General features: G+C 53.4%; 1 protein-coding gene across 4 annotated transcripts in view; it reads left to right on the forward strand.

The window, feature by feature from the left end:
• Positions 1–16,607, forward strand: part of TRIM3 (tripartite motif containing 3) — a 56,132-nt gene extending 39,525 nt beyond the window's left edge. For 2 of the 4 annotated variants that reach the window (XM_039485044.1, XM_039485054.1), the window contains exons 7-12: positions 3,386–3,489; positions 3,562–3,729; positions 6,036–6,216; positions 7,426–7,496; positions 8,404–8,544; positions 14,506–16,607. In XM_039485044.1, coding sequence (XP_039340978.1) covers positions 3,386–3,489; positions 3,562–3,729; positions 6,036–6,216; positions 7,426–7,496; positions 8,404–8,544; positions 14,506–14,658 — 818 coding nt within the window. In that variant the 3' untranslated portion in view covers positions 14,659–16,607. Of the gene's footprint in view, positions 1–3,385; positions 3,490–3,561; positions 3,730–6,035; positions 6,217–7,425; positions 7,497–8,403; positions 8,545–12,786; positions 12,849–14,505 lie in introns of those variants that run through there. The other 2 variants (XM_039485064.1, XM_039485074.1) reach the window with 2 other exon arrangements.
• The last annotated feature ends 575 nt before the right edge of the window (positions 16,608–17,182 follow it).

The following is a 17,182-nucleotide window of genomic DNA, read 5'->3' on the forward strand; positions in this document are numbered from 1 at the left end:
AGCAGTGGCGTAGGGAGTGCACTTACAGCCTTTGTGGACAAACTGGAGAAATGGTCTGAGGTAAGTAGGATGAAATTCAATAAGGACAAATGCAAAGGACTCCCCTTAGGTGAAGTCAACACCTTTGCCTGGGAAGCTGGACAAAGGCAGAGAGCTGGCTGGAGGGGGGGGGTCAGTTTCAGTTTGGGGCTGGGGGGTGCAGCGCAGAGAATCCCAAGCTGGGATCTAAGCTCCCTGAACCCCCAGAAGGCCTTGACTGAGGGGTCCTGGCTCTGCCCACAAGCTCTGCTGTAGCCTGCGTTCCTATTGTCCAATAAACCTTACAGAACATAAGAACATAAGAACATAAGAAAGGCCGTACCGGGTCAGACCAAAGGTCCATCTAGCCCAGTATCTGTCTACCGACAGTGGCCAATGCCAGGTGCCCCTGAGGGAGTGAACCTAACAGGCAATGATCAAGTGATCTCTCTCCTGCCATCCATCTCCATCCTCTGACGAACAGAGGCTAGGGACACCATTCTTACCCATCCTGGCTAATAGCCATTTATGGACTTAGCCACCATGAATTTATCCAGTCCCCTTTTAAACATTGTTATAGTCCTAGCCTTCACAACCTCCTCAGGCAGGGAGTTCCACAAGTTGACTGTGCGCTGCGTGAAGAAGAACTTCCTTTGATTTGTTTTAAACCTGCTGCCTATTAATTTCATTTGGTGACCCTAGTTCTTGTATTATGGGAATAAGTAAATAACTTTTCCTTATCCACTTTCTCAACATCACTCATGATTTTATAGACCTCTATCATGTCCCCCCTTAGTCTCCTCTTTTCCAAACTGAAGAGTCCTAGCCTCTTTCATCTTTCCTCATATGGGACCCTCTCCAAACCCCTGATCATTTTAGTTGCCCTTTTCGGAACCTTTTCTAGTGCTAGAATATCTTTTTTGAGGTGAGGAGACCACATCTGTACACAGTATTCGAGGTGTGGGCGTACCATGGATTTATATAAGGGCAATCATATATTCTCAGTCTTATTCTCTATCCCCTTTTTAATGATTCCTAACATCCTGTTTGCTTTTTTGACCGCCTCTGCACACTGCGTGGACATCTTCAGAGAACTATCCACGATAACTCCAAGATCTTTTTCCTGACTCGCTGTAGCTAAATTAGCCCCCATCATGTTGTATGTATAGTTGGGGTTATTTTTTCCAATGTGCATTACTTTACATTTATCCACATTAAATTTCATTTGCCATTTTGTTGCCCAATCACTTAGTTTTGTGAGATCTTTTTGAAGTTCTTCACAATCTGCTTTGGTCTTAACTATCTTGAGCAGTTTAGTATCATCTGCAAACTTTGCCACCTCACTGTTTACCCCTTTCTCCAGATCATTTATGAATAAATTGAATAGGATTGGTCCTAGGACTGACCCTTGGGAACACCACTAGTTACCCCTCTCCATTCTGAGAATTTACCATTAATTCCTACCCTTTGTTCCCTGTCCTTTAACCAGTTCTCAGTCCATGAAAGGACCTTCCCTTTTATCCCATGACAGCTTAATTTACGTAAGAGCCTTTGGTGGGGGACCTTGTCAAAGGCTTTCTGAAATCTAAGTACACTATGTCCACTGGATCCCCCTTGTCCACATGTTTGTTGACCCCTTCAAAGAACTCTAATAGATTAGTAAGACACGATTTCCCTTTACAGAAACCATGTTGACTATTGCTCAAGAGTTTATGTTTTTCTATGTGTCTGACAATTTTATTCTTTACTATTGTTTCAACTAATTTGCCCGGTACCGACGTTAGACTTACCGGTCTGTAATTGCCGGGATCACCCCTAGAGCCCTTTTTAAATATTGGCGTTACATTAGCTAACTTCCAGTCATCGGGTACCGAAGCCGATTTAAAGGACAGGTTACAAACCTTAGTTAATAGTTCCGCAACTTCACATTTGAGTTCTTTCAGAACTCTTGGGTGAATGCCATCTGGTCCCGGTGACTTGTTAATGTTGAGTTTATCAATTAATTCCAAAACCTCCTCTAGTGACACTTCAATCTGTGACAGTTCCTCAGATTTGTCACCTACAAAAGCCAGCTCAGGTTTGGGAATCTCCCTAACATCCTCAGCCGTGAAGACTGAAGCAAAGAATCCATTTAGTTTCTCCGCAATGACTTTATCGTCTTTAAGCGCTCCTTTTGTATTTTGGTGGTCAAGGGGCCCCACTGGTTGTTTAGCAGGCTTCCTGCTTCTGATGTACTTAAAAAACATTTTGTTATTACCTTTGGAGTTTTTGGCTAGCTGTTCTTCAAACTCCTCTTTGGCTTTTCTTATTACACTCTTGCACTTAAGTTGGCAGTGTTTGTGCTCCTTTCTATTTGCCTCACTGGGATTTGACTTCCACTTTTTAAAGGAAGTCTTTTTATCTCTCACTGCTTCTTTTACATGGTTGTTAAGCCACGGTGGCTCTTTTTTAGTTCTTTTACTGTTTTTCTTAATTTGGGGTATACACTGAAGTTGGGCCTCTATTATGGTGTCTTTAAAAAGGGCCCACGCAACTTGCAGGGATTTCACTTTAGTCACTGTACCTTTTAACTTTTGTCTAACTAACCCCCTCATTTTTGTATAGTTCCCCCTTTTGAAATTAAAGGCCACAGTGTTGGGCAGTTGAGATGTTCTTCTCACCACAGGGATGTTGAAACAGAAAACACCTTCTGTTTTACTGGCTGGCTGAGAGGCACTGTGAGTCCCAGGAAGAGGGGTGCAGGGCCGGACTCCCCCACACTCTGGGACAAGCAACAAAAATGATTAAAGGTCTAGAAAACTTGACCTATGAGGGAAGATGAAAAATTGGGTTTGTTTAGTCTGGAGAAGAGAAGACTGAGAGGGGCCATGATAGCAGTTTTCAAGTATAGCTCAGTGGTTTGAGCATTGGCCTGCTAAACCCAGGGTTGTGAGTTCAATCCTTGAGGGGGCCATTTAGGGATTCGGGGCAAAAATCTGTCTGGGGTTGGTCCTGCTTTGAGCAGGGGGTTGGACTAGATACCTCCTGGGGTCCCTTCCAAAACTGAGATTCTATGTAAAAGGTTGTTACAAGTAGGAGGGAGTAGAATTGTTAATCTCTGAGGACAGGACAAGAAGCAATGGGCTTAAATTGCAGCGAGGGCAGTTTAAGTTGGACATTAGGAAAAGCTTCCTGTCAAGGTAGCTAAGCACGGGAATAAATTGCCCAGCGAGGTTAGACAAACACCTGTCAGGGATGGTCCTGCCCTGAGTGCAGGGGACTGGCTAGCTGACCTCTCGAGTCCCTCCGGTCCTACCCTGCTGTGATTCTGTGTCCGCTCCCCGCGCCCCTCCTGCCTGAAGCCCCTCACCCTGTGTTCTGCCTGTAGGAAGCCGAGGCCGGGAGAAGGGGGAATTCACCAACCTGCAGGGCATCTCCACCTCCAGCTCCGGTCGCATCGTGGTGGCTGACAGCAATAACCAGTGTGTGCAGGTAGGGACTTGTCGGCTCCTGCCCCTACCCCCCAGCTTCCCCCCACTGACTGCCCTGCTCTGCCCCCGCCAGGTCTTCTCCAACGAGGGCCAGTTCCGGCTGCGCTTCGGCGTGCGGGGCCGCTCCCCCGGGCAGCTGCAGCGCCCTACCGGTGTCACGGTTGACATGAATGGGGACATCATCATCGCCGACTACGACAACCGCTGGGTCAGCATCTTCTCCCCCGAGGGCAAGTTCAAGGTGAGAGGGCAGGGCAGAGCGTGACCAGGCGGGCTGGTTAGTGCCCACAGGGGACACAATCAAGGGAGAGAAAGACCTGCCTGGGGCAGAGAAGGTGGGTTTGGGTGTCTCCCTGCCCGTGGCAGACAGGGAGCATATGTATACTGGGGCAAAGGAAACACTTTGAAACCCACTTCACAACTGGCCTGTGGAGCTCTGCCACCAGGGCTCCCTGAGCCAGGAGCTGAGCGGGACAAACCTGAGCAACTGTCCCAGACTGAGGTGTCACTAGTGGAGGTTTGGGAACAAATTCAGAAACTCCACAGTAACAAGTCACAGGCCCAGACGGGATTCACCCGAGAGTTCTGAAGGAACCCAAATGTGAAACTGCAGAACTACTCACGGTGGTAGGTAACCTATGTACCAGATGAATGGCGGAGAGCTAATGTGATGCCAATATTTAAAAAGGGCTCCAGAGGTGCCCCCGGCAATTACAGGCCAATGAGCCTGACTTCAGTACCGGGCAAACTGGTTGAGACTATAGTAAAGAGCAGAATTGCCAGACACGGATTGGTAACTGGTTAAAAGACAGGGAACAAAGGGTAGGGATAAATGGGCAGTTTTCAGAATGGAGAGAGGTAACTAGTGGTGTCCCCCAGGGGTCTGTACTGGGCCCAGTCCTATTCAACGTATTCATAAATGATCTGGAGAAAGGGGTAAACAGTGAGGTGGCAAAATTTGCAGATGATACTAAACTGCTCAAGATAGTTCAGTCCCAGGCAGACTGCGAAGAGCTACAAAGAGATCCCACAAAACTGGGTGACTGGGCAACAAAATGGCAGGGTTGATAAGTGCGAAGTAATGCACGTTGGAAAACATCATCCCAACTAATCAATACAAAAACTAAATCAATTTGTTAGTCTCTAAGGTGCCACAAAGACTCCTTGTTGTTATTACAAAAACTAATTTCCCCAGCTAAATACTCCCACCTTCTTGTCAACTGTTTGAAATGGGCCACCCTGATTACATTAGCCTCATTAACCCCACAAAACTGATTTCCACCCCTTCTTGTCAACTGTTGAGAACAGCCCACATCCAACTTTAATTGAATTGGCTCATTAGCACTGACCCCCCACTTGGTAAGGCAACTCCCATCTTTTCATGTACTGGGTATATAAACCTGTATTTTCCATTGCATGTGTCTGATGAAGTGGGTTCTAGCCCACGAAAGCTTATGCCCAAATAAATTTGTTAGTCTGTAAGGTGCCACAAGGATTCCTTGTTGTTTTTATAATCCCAACTATACCTATAAAATGATGGGGTCTGCGTTAGCTGTTACCACTCAAGAAAGAGATCTTGGAGTCATTGTGGAGAGTTCTCTCGAAACATCCACTGAATGTGCAGCGACAGTCAAAAAAGTGAACAGAATGTTGGGAATCATAAAGAAAGAAACAGAAAATATCACATTCCCTCTATATAAATCCATGGGACGCCCATACCTTGAATGCTGCATGCAGATGTGGTCGCCCCATCTCAAAAAAGATATTTTGGAATTGGAGAAGGTTTAGAAAAGGGCAATAAAAATGATGAGGGGTATGGAACGGCTGCCACATGAGGAGAGATTAATAAGGCTGGGACTTTTCAGCTTGGAAAAGAGACGACTACGGGGGGATATGATAGAGGTCTATAAAATTATGGCTGGTGTGGAGAAAGTCAATAAGGATGTGGTATTTACTCCTTCTCATAACACAAGAACTAGGGGTCACCAAATGCCATTAATAGGCAGCAGGTTTAAAACAAAGCAAAGGAAGTATTTTTTCACACAACGCACAGCCAACCTGTGGAACTCCTTGCCAGAGGATGTTGTGAAGGCCATAATAGCGTTAAAAAAAGAACTAGGTAAGTTCCTGGAGGACAGGTCCATCAATGGCTATCAGCCAGGCTGGGCAGGGATGGTGTCCCCCGCCTCTGTTTGCCAGAAGCTGGGAATGGGCGACAGGGGATGGATCACTTGATGATTCCCTCTGGGGCACCTGCCACTAGCCATGGTCGTCAGACACTGGGCTAGATGGACCTTTGGTCTGGTGCAGTAGGGCTGTTCTTGTGCCCCTTAACGAGCCAGCAGAGCAACACCCGGGGGTTGAATAGTGGGCTCTAGCCCCCAGCCCGGGGGCCGTTCCTCAGGGACAGGTTACTGGGGACATGCCAGCTCTGGGGCTGGAGGCTGTTCCTGTTCCAGACGCGGGGCTGGGTGGAGGGAGGCAGGGCTCGGACAGGTTCCAGTCCCCAGGCCATGTGATCCAATGTCCTGCTCCCTGCCGCTGCAGACCAAGATCGGGGCTGGGCGGCTGATGGGCCCCAAGGGCGTGGCCGTGGACCGCAATGGCCACATCATCGTGGTGGACAACAAGGCCTGCTGCGTCTTCATCTTCCAGTCCAACGGGAAGCTGGTGACCAAGTTTGGTGGCCGCGGAACGGCGGAGCGGCAGTTTGCAGGTACCCTCGATGGTAATACCTCGACCAGCAGGTCCTTACTACTGCATGTCTTTGGCTTCCTGCTGTGCCAGGCTGGTGAGTTCGGGGACCTCCACTCCGCTGGGCTGCAGGGCGCTTGGACAGGCAGCGCACACTCATGGGCTGAGGGCAAGACTGGGGGCCAGGACTCCTGGGTTCTCTCCTGTCTGGGAGGGGAGGGGGGGCTGGGGGCGAGGACTCCTGGGTTCTCGCCCCGGCGCGGGGTGGGGTGGGGGGGCTGGTGGGTTGGAGCCGGGGGGCGCTGGGCACCAGGACTCCTGGGTTCTCTCCTGTCTGGGAGGGGAGGGGAGGCTGGGGGCCAGGACTCCTGGGTTCTCTCCTGTCTGGGAGGGGAGTGGGGGCCAGGACTCCTGGGTTCTCTCCTGTCTGGGAGGAGTGGGGCTGGTGGGTTGGAGCAGGGGCGCTGGGCACCAGGACTCCTGGGTTCTCTCCTGTCTGGGAGGAGTGGGGGCTGGTGGGTTAGAGCAGGGGGCTGGGAGCCAGGACTCCTGGGTTCTCTCCCCAGCTCTGGGAGGGGTGGGGGCTGGTGGGTTAGAGCAGGGGCTGGGCACCAGGACTCCTGGGTTCTCTCCTGTCTGGGAGGGGAGTGGGGGCTGGTGGGTTAGAGCAGGGGGGGCTGGGCACCAGGACTCCTGGGTTCTATCTGAGCTGGGAGAGGAGTGGGGTCTGGTGGGTTGGGTTGGGGTCAGGGGGCAGGTTCTATCCTGGCTGGGGGGGGGGGTAGTAGGGTCTAGTGGTTAGAGCAGGGGGGGACCAGGAGCCTGGATTCTCTCCCAGCTGGGAGGGGAGTGGGGTCTGGTGGTTAGAGCAGGACGGGGCTGGGAGCCAGGACTCCTGGGTTCTTTTCTCTCCTTTCTCAGCACTTGTCCTCTGTGAATGGCCATGAAGCCCTGCCCGGCTGGTGTTTCCTGCTGAGGTCTCTCCCTCTCTAATGGGTCTGGCAGCTGCTGTGGTCACTAACTGCCCCTCCCCACACGTCCACCCCAATGCCCAGGCTCACCAGCTGCTCTGACAGCATTCACCCCCGGTGTGTGCCCTCCCTGCCCCATCCCCAGGAGAGCGGGCATGCGATGGGGGACAGACCTGCCCCTGCTGCCCCCGGGTGGCTCCTGCCCCACGAGCGGAGCCCACCCCAGCCCCGTGCGCTGAGGCAGGTTCAGGGGTTTCTTTCTCTCCTCCCAGGACCCCACTTCGTCGCTGTTAACAACAAGAACGAGATCGTGGTGACCGACTTCCACAACCACTCGGTGAAGGTGAGTCGGGCCCTGTCCCTGCCCTGGGCTCTGCCCGTGCCCCGGCACCTAGCCACAGGATGGGCCCTGGAAGGGACCCTTCACGCTCTCCCTCCCCACACGCTGCCTCAGCGCCCCAGAGACTGACCCCCTGGGGGTCCGCCTATGTCCCGGCTGAGCTCTGCCCAGCGCGTCCCGGGGAGCTGTGTCCTCCCCGCCCCCCGCCTAGCTGGGAGCTGCAGCCCCCGCCCCACCACCACCCAGCCGGGAGCCGCAGCCCCCCCGCCCCCGCCCCCCAGCCGGGAGCCACAGACCCCTCCCCGCCACCCAGCCAGGAGCCGCAGCCCCCGCCCCGCCTGCCGGGAGCCACAGGCCCTCCCCACCACCCAGGAGCTGCAGCCCCGCCCCGCCTGCCGGGAGCCGCAGGCCCTCCCGCCCCAGCCGGGAGCCACAGACCCTCCCCCGCCACCCAGCCAGGAGCCGCAGGCCCCGCCCCGCCCCTGCCGGGAGCCACTGGCCCTCCCCGCCACCCAGCCGGGAGCCGCAGCCCCGCCCCTGCCGGGCGCCACAGGCCCCTCCCCCCACCCTAGCCGGGAGCCCTGCAGCTCAGGGCCGTGCCGGGTTCATCAGTCCCCGGCCTCAGCGTGGGGCGTCCTTGGGGAGCCCAGAGCAGCAGCGGTTATGAGGTCGCCGCCCGGGCCCGTCTGCTCTGGAGTGCGGAGTTGGCCTCTCCCTTGCGGCCTGTTCCCCAGTGCCGGCCAAGCCCCCCCAGTCCCTCGGCCTGCCCAAGTCCTGTGCTCCGGGGGCTCCCCAGGCCTTGGCGGCCCTCCATCGAGCTAACACCCCCTCCGGGTTCCAGCCCGGCTCGTAGCCCTCCTCCCAGCCGGGCGGGTCGGGGGCTGGCGGGGTGACGAGCCCTCTCCCCCAGGTGTACAGCGCCGACGGCGAGTTCCTCTTCAAGTTCGGTTCCCACGGGGAGGGGAACGGGCAGTTCAACGCCCCCACCGGCGTGGCCGTCGACTCCAACGGCAACATCATCGTGGCCGACTGGGGCAACAGCCGGATCCAGGTAGGCAGCGAGGGCTGGGACCTACCAGGGGGGCACTGGGAACCTGCCAGGCTGGCAGTTCCTCCCCTCCCCCCCATATTGGCATTCCCGTCTCCAGCATTAGAGAAATGCCCCATCCCTCCTTGACTCTAAGCACCGGCCCCATTGTGTCTGGTGGCAGTGAGTTCCATAGGCTCGTCACACACAGAGCGGGAAGGGATTTCCCTGGTCCATGAGGCCATACCCAGAGCTGCCCAGCTTCTGACTGGCACTGGTGGGTAGGGACGTTGCTGAGACCCTCCTTGGGCCTGGCACTGTGATGGGTGGGGCAGGGGCCCAGGTTGTTCTGGGCGGTGGGGAGACCCTGTCGGGGGGTGGTGCCACGGCTCTGCGGTACATAAGAACAGCCAGACTGGGTCAGACCAAAGGTCCATCTAGCCCAGTATCCTGTCTTCCAAAACTGGCCATGCCAGGTGCCCCAGAGGGAGTGAACAGAACAGGGAATCATCAAGTGATCCATCCCCTGTCGCCCATTCCCAGCTTCTGGCAAACAGAGGCCAGGGACACCATCCTGGCTAATAGCCACTGATGGACCTGTCCTCCAGGAACTTATCTAGTTCTTTTTTGAACCCTGTTATAGTCTTGGCCTTCACAACATCCTCTGGCGAAGAGTTCCACAGGTTGATTGTGTGTTGTGTGAAAAAATACTTCCTTTTGTATGTGTTACACCTGCTGCCTATCAATTTGGTCCTGCTAGTGAAGGCAGGGGGCTGGACTCGATGACCTTTCAAGGTCCCTTCCAGTTCTAGGAGATTGGTATATCTTCAGTTATTACCTTTATTACCAATTTCATTTGGTGACCCCTAGTTCTTGCGTTATGAGAAGGAGTAAATAACACGTCCTTATTGACTTTCTCCACCCCAGTCATGATTTTGTAGACTTGTATCATAGCCCCCCTTAGTCGTCTCTTTTCCAAGGAGAAAAGTCCCAGTCTCATTAATCTCTCATCGTGCGGAAGCCGTTCCACACCCCTCATCATTTTTGTTGCCTTTTCTGAACGTTTTCCAGTTCCAATATATCTTTTTTGAGATGGGGCGACCACATCTGCACACAGTATTCAAGCTGTGGTGTACCATGGATTTATATAGTGGCAATATGATATTTTCTGTCTTATTATCAATCCCTTTCTTAATGATTCCCAACACTCTGTTCGCTTTTTTGATGCCGCTGCACATTGAGTGGATGATTTCAGAGAACTCTCCACAATGACTCCAAGATCTCTTTCTTGAGTGGAAACAGCTAATTTAGACCCCATCATTTTATAGGTATAGTTGGGATTATGTTTTCCAGTGTGCATTACTTTGCATTTATCAACATTGAATTTCATCTGCCATTGTGTTGCCCACTCACTCAGTTTTGTGAGATCCCTTTGTAACTTTTCACAGTCTGCCTGGGACTTAACTATCTTGAGTAGTTTTGTATCATCTGCAAATTTTGCCACATCACTGTTTACTAGGGCTGTCAAGCAATTAAAAACACTATTTGCGATTAATCACACTGTTAAACAAGAATAGAATTCAATTTATTTAAATATTTTTGGATGTTTTCAAATATATTGATTTCAATTACAACACAGAATACAAAGTGTACAGTGCTCACTTTATATTTATTTTTTATTACAAATATTTGCACTATAAAAAAACAAGAAATAGTATTTTTCAATTCCCCCATTACAAGTACTGCAGTGCAATCTCTTTATCCTGAAAGTTGAACTTACAAATGTAGAATTATGTACAAAAATAACTGCAGTCGAAAACAAAACAGTGTAAAACTTTAGAGCCTACAAGTCCACTCAGTCCTACTTCTTGGTCAGCCAATCACTCAGACAAACAAGGATGGTTACAATTTGAAGGAGATAATGCTGCCTGCTTCTTGTTTACAATGTCACCTGAAAGTGAGAACAGGCATTCGCATGGCACTGTTGTAGCCGGCATCGCAAGATATTTACATGCCAGATGCGTTAAAGATTCTTATATCCCTTCATGCTTCAACCACCATTCCAGGGGACATGCGTCTATGCTGATGACGGGTTCTGCTCGATAACCATCCAGAGCAGTGCAGACCGACGCATGTTCATTTTCATCATCTGAGTCAGATGCCCCCAGCAGAAGGTTGATTTTCTTTTTTGGTGGTTCGGGTTCTATAGTTTCCTCATTGGAGTGTTGTTCTTTTAAGACTTTTAAAAGGATGCTCCACATCCTGTCACAATCAGATTTCGGACGGCACTTCAGATTCTTAAACCTTGGGTCGAGTGCTGTAGCTATCTTTTTAGAAGTCTCACATTGGTACCTTCTTTGCGTTCTGTCAAATCTGCAGTGAAAGTGTTCTTAAAACGAACAGACCGGTCAGCCTCACCTTAGTCCCTTGAAAAATCATAGAGCAAGTCCTCAAGGAATCCATTCTGAAGCACTTGGAGGAGAGGAAAGTGATCAGGAACAGTCAGCATGGATTCCCCAAGAGCAAGTCATACCTGACTAACCTAATTGCCTTCTATGAGGAGATAACTGGGTCCGTGGATATGGGGATAGCAGTGAACATGATATATCTTGACATTAGCAAAGCTTTTGATACAGTCTCCCACAGTATTCTTGCCAGCAAGTGAAAGAAGTATGGGCTGGATGATTGGACTATAAGGTGGATAGAAAGCTGGCTAGATCGTCAAGCCGAATGGGTAGTGATCAATGGGTCCGTGTCTAGTTGGCAGCCAGTACCAAGCGGAGTGCCCCAAGGGTCGGTCCTGGGGCTGGTTTTGTTCAACATCTTCATTAATGATCTGGATGATGGGATGGACTGCACCCTCAGCAAGGGTCCAGAGGGACCTAGACAAATTGGAGGATTCAGCCAAAAGAAATCTGAGGAGGTTCAACAAGGACAAGTGCAGAGTCCTGCACTTAGGATGGAAGAATCCCATGCACTGCTACAGGCTGCGGACTGACTGGCTAAGCAGCAGTTCTGCAGAAAAGGACTTGGGAATTACAGTGGACGAGAAGCTGGATATGAGTCAGCAGTGTGCTCTTGTTGCCAAGAAGGCTAACAGCATATTGGGCTGCATTAGTAGGAGCGTTGCCAGCAGATCGAGGGATGTGATTATTCCCCTCTATTCGACATTGGTGAGGCATCGTCTGGAGTACTGTGTCCAGTTTTGGGCCTCACACTACAAGAAGGATGTGGACAAATTGGAGAGAGTCCAGCGGAGGGCAACAAAAATGATTAGGGGGCTGGAGCACATGACTTATGAGGAGAGGCTGAGGGAACTGGGATTGTTTAATCTGCAGAAGAGAAGGATGAGGGGGGATTTGATAGCTGCTTTCAACTACCTGAAAGGGGGTTCCAGAGAGGATGGATCTAGACTGTTCTCAGTGGTACCTTATGACAGAACAAGGAACAATGGTCTCAAGTTGCAGTGGGGGAGGTTTAGGTTGGATATTAGGAAACACTATTTCACTGGGAGGGTGGTGAAGCACTGGAATGGGTTACCTAGGGAGGTGGTGGAATCTCCTTCCTTAGAGGTTTTTAAGGTCAGGCTTGACAAAGCCCTGGCTGGGATGATTTAGTTGGGTTTGGCCCTGCTTTGAGCAGGGGGTTGGACTAGATACCTCCTGACGTCTCTTCCAACCTTAATCTTCTAGGATTCTATGTACTGGGTCATTATCTGAGACTGCTATAACATGAAATATAGAATCATAGAATCTCAGGGTTGGAAGGGACCTCAGGAGGTCATCTAGTCCAACCCCCTGCTCAAAGCAGGACCAATCCCCAACTAAATCATCCCAGCAGAATCTGGGTAAAACAGAGCAGGAGACATACAGTTCTTCCCCAAGGAGTTCAGTCACAAATTTAATTAATGGATTTTTTTTTTTTAATGAGCATCATCAGCATGGAAACATGTCCTCTGGAATGGTGGCCAAAATGTTTAATACCCTTCTACCCCGATATAACGCTGTCCTCGGGAGCCAAAAGATCTTACCGCGTTATAGGTGAAACCGCGTTATATCGAACTTGCTTTGATCCGCCGGAGTGCACAGCCCCGGCCCCCTGGAGCACTGCTTTACCGCGTTATGTTCGAATTTGTGTTATATCAGGTCGCCTTATATCGGGGTAGAGGTGCATATCTAGCATACAGATGTTTAATATATCTAGCACGTAAATGCCTCGCAACGCTGGCTACAAAAGTCCCATGCGAACGCCTGTTCTCACTTCCAGGTGACGTTGTAAAGAAGAAGCAGGCAGCATTATCTCCCACAAAAGTGAACACGCTTGTTTGTCTGAGCGATTGGCTGAACAAGAAGTTGGCCTAAGTGGATTTGTAGGCTCTAAAGTTTTGTGTTGTTGTGTTTTTCAGTGCAGTTATGTAACAAAAAAAATCTACATTTGTAAATTGCACTTTCATGATAAAGAACATAAGAAAGGCCGTACCGGGTCAGCCCAAAGGTCCATCCAGCCCAGTCTCCTGTCTGCCGACAGTGGCCAATGCCAGGTGCCCCAAAGGGAATGGACAGAACAGGGAATCATCAAGTGATCCATCCCGTCGCCCATTCCCAGCTTCTGGCACACAGAGGCTAGGGACACCGTCCCTAAAGAGAATGCACTACAGGACTTGTCTGAGGTGAATTGAAAAATATTTCTTTTATTGTATTCACAGTGCAAATATTTGTAATACAAGTAATATCAAGTGAGCACTGTACACTCTGTATGCTGTGTTGTAATTGAAATCAATATATTTGAAAATGTAGAGAAACATCCAAAAATATTTAATAAATTTCAGTTGGTATTCTGTTGTTTAACAATGTGCTTAAAGCTGCGATTAAGCACGATTAATTTTTTTAATTGCAATTAATTTTTTTAGTTAATCGCGTGATTTAACTGCGATTAATCGACAGCCCTACTGTTTACCCCTTTTTCCAGATCATTTATGAATACGTTGAATAGGACTGGACCCAGTACAGACCCCTGGGGGACACCACTATTACCTCTCTCCATTCTGACCATTTATTCCTACCCTTTGTTCCCTGTCTTTTAACCACTTACCAATCCATGAGAGGACCTTCCCTCTTATCCCATGGCAGCTTATTTTGCTTAAGAGCCTTTGGTGAGGGACCTTGTCAAAGGCTTTCTGAAAATCTAAGTACACTGGATCCCCCTTGTCCACATGCTTGTTGATCCCCTCAGAGGATTCTAGTAGATTGGTGAGGCCTGATTTCCCTTTACAAAAACCATGTTCACGCTTCCCCAACAAATTATGTCATCTCTGTGTCTGGCAATTCTGTTCTTTACTATAGTTTCAACCAGTTTGCCGGGTACTGAAGTCAGGCTCACTGGCCTGTAATTGCCGGGGGCACCTCTGGAGCCCTTTTTAAAAGTTGGCATCACATTAGCTATCCGCCATTCATCTGGTCCAGAAGCTGATCTAAGCGATAGGTTACAGCAGGGATTGGAACCTTTGGCACGCGGCCCGTCAGGGAAATCTGCTGGCGGGCCGGGCCGGTTTGTTTACCTGCAGCTTCCGCAGGCTCGGCCAATCGCAGCTCCCACTGGCCGCGTTTCGCCATCCCAGGCCAATGGGGGCTGTGGGAAGCGGTGGCCAGCACATCCCTCAGCCTGTGCTGCTTCCTGCAGCCCCCATTGGCCCGGAGCGGTGAACCGCGGCCAGTGGGAGCTGTGATCTGCGGACGCTGCAGGTAAACAAACCGGCCCGGCTCGCCAGAGGATTTCCCTGACGGGCCGCGGGCCAAAGGTTGCCGATTCCTGGGCTAAAGACCACAGTTAGTAGTTCTGCAATTTCACATTTGAGTTCCTTCAGAGCTCTTGGGTGGATCCCACTGGTCCTGGTGACTTACTGCTGTTGAAATGCATCCGTTTGTTCCCAAATCACCTCAGTCTGGGACAGTTCTTCAGCGTTGTCACAGTCCCCTCTCTCGGCAGGTCTTCGACAGCTCAGGCTCCTTCCTGTCCTACATCAACACGCTGGCCGACCCTCTGTACGGGCCGCAGGGCCTGGCGCTCACCTCGGACGGACACGTGGTGGTGGCCGACTCGGGCAATCACTGTTTCAAGGCCTATCGCTACCTGCAGTAGCTGAGGGACCCTGGGCAGGCCCCGGCCTGCGCCTGCCCCGCTGCCTGGACTAGAGACCGAGGGGCCCCTTTACCCACCTGCAGACTGGTGCTGAGCGCCCAGCCCACCAGAGGTGGGGGGGCTGCAGGAGCCCTGGGCCCCCCAGGCTGCAGTGCAAGGGACTGGCGAGCGGGGGGGACCCGCCCCTGTGCCTGCCGGCCCGGGCCCCAGAGCAGGGAGACCGGCCCATGGAGAGGGGTGGCCCACCGGGTCCCCCCGGCTGCGGTGAAGGTTAGTGGCTGTCCGCCCTTCCCCCCTCCCTGGGCCCTTTGGTGTTTTCTGGGGGGCCACCCCTCCCCCCAGTCGTGCGGGCCAGAGGGTCAATGGGGCTGCAGGGGCTGGGGGCCTTGATCCTTCTCCCTGGGGTGCAGCATATCCTGTCCACCACCGCCTCTGAGTCCCCCAGCAACACCCCTCCCCCCGTACAACCCAGCAACACCCACCTCTGAGTCCCCCAGCAACACCCCCGTACAACCCAGCAACACCCACCTCTGAGTCCCCCAGCAACACCCGCCCCCTGTACAATCCAGCAACTCCTGCCTCTGAGTCCGCCAGCAACACCCCTCCCCCTGTACAACCCAGCAACACCCACCTCTGAGTCCCCCAGCAACACCCCTCCCCCTGTACAACCCAGCAACACCCGCCTCTGAGTCCCCCAGCAACACCCCCGTACAACCCAGCAACACCCACCTCTGAGTCCCCCAGCAAAACCCCCGTACAACCCAGCAACACCCACCCCCCTGTACAACTCAGCAACACCCGCCTCTGAGCCTCCCAGCAACACCTGCCCCCTGTACAACCCAGCAACTCCTGCCTCTGAGTCCCCCAGCAACACCCCTCCCCCTGTACAACCCAGCAACACCCACCTCTGAGTCCCCCAGCAACACCCCCGTACAACCCAGCAACACCCGCCCCCTGTACAACTCAGCAACACCCGCCTCTGAGCCTCCCAGCAACACCCGCCCCCTGTACAACCCAGCAACACCTGCCCCCTGTACAACCCAGCAACTCCTGCCTCTGAGTCCCCCAGCAACACCTGCCCCCTGTAGAACCCAGCAACACTCGCCTCTGAGCCCCGCAGCAACACCCGCCTGTGAGCCACCCAGCAACACCCGCCCCCCCTGTACAGCCCAGCAACACCCACCCCCTGCCCATTGCTTCCAGTGCTGCCCAGCAATGCCCACCCTCTGTACCCACCAGCAATGCCTGCCCAGCCCCCCTGGTGTCCGCTAGCAACGCCTGCCCCCTGCAATGCCAACCTGCTGCCACATGTGCCCCCAGCAACGCCCGTTGTGCTCCCCAGCACCCTCCACCTGTCCAGTGTCTCCCAGCTTTGCGCCCACCAGCGACCCCCCAGCTGCCCGCCCCTGATCTGCCCTCCAGCACCCCCTTCCCACAGTGTCTCCCTTCTCGCTAGGGTTGATCTGCACTTTATTTCTGTGGCTGGTTTCAGGGGACGGGGCGGCTGAGCCCAGTGCTGGGGGCAGGGAGGGGTCGTGGGACCTGGTGTGGGGCTGGGCAGTGTGGGGGTTGCTCTGGTCTATGCCAGGCCCTAACTGGGGGTGCTTCTCACTCCGTGTTACTCCAGGGACTCGTGCCCAGGCCTGCCTGGTGCAGCACGTCCCCCAGCCCAGTTCCCTCACCCCCTCTGTGGTGGGGGCTAGTCTCCAGCGGATCCCCGCCCTGCCCAGGGAGCCCCACAGCTATGGCCGCAGGCTGTGAGCCCCCCAGGAGCCAGCTCTTCTCCTCTGCCAGGGCAATGCGGCCCCTCCCCCAGCCTGGCTCACAGCCCAGGAGCCACCAATTGCAGCCCCCCCAGCTTTCAGCCCCCCCACCTCCGGGGTGTGAGCGGGGGCAGGGCTGTCGTACGCTAATGAACCATATGTACAAAATAAAGTATTCTGAAAGGCCCCTGGGCCCTGTCCCTATGGGGGGAGGACAGGCCCACCCCCTGCTCCTGCCGGCGGGGTGCTGGGCTGCCCTGAGGGGGTGCAGCACTGCGGGGGTCGGGGGGCCCTGGGGTGCCAGTGCCCACAGGGTTGGGGCAGTGCCTACGCCGGGCTTACATGGGGGGCCTCGCCGAGGGGCAGCCAGGGGCCTCTGCCATGTGGCCCTAGGGCAGTGAGTGGGGGGGTGCCTCTGCTAGCGCTGGGTGGGATGGTGGATCTGTGGGTGCTGTAACGCAGACTGACCCAGCTGCTGGGGACATGGGGTGTGTCGGGGGGCAGTCTCCTGCCCCGCTTTCCCCGCCCGTCCCCCCTTGGTACTGCCTGTCCCCTGGCCTGGAGGGAGCCAGTGACGGGGGCTGGCTGCCCCTCTGCAGGCCGGATTCCTGGCCCCCACCTGGCCCTGGCCTGGCCTGGCCTGGCCCTCCCCAGCCCTGGCCTGTCCCTCCCCCTGGCCTGGCCTGTCCCTCCCCCAGCCCTGCCCTGGCCTGGCCTGGCCTGGCCTGGCCTGGCCTGGCCTGTCCCTCCCCAGCCCTGGC

This window comes from Mauremys reevesii, linkage group 1 (assembly GCF_016161935.1).
Source record: "Mauremys reevesii isolate NIE-2019 linkage group 1, ASM1616193v1, whole genome shotgun sequence".
Lineage (NCBI taxonomy): Eukaryota > Metazoa > Chordata > Testudines > Geoemydidae > Mauremys > Mauremys reevesii.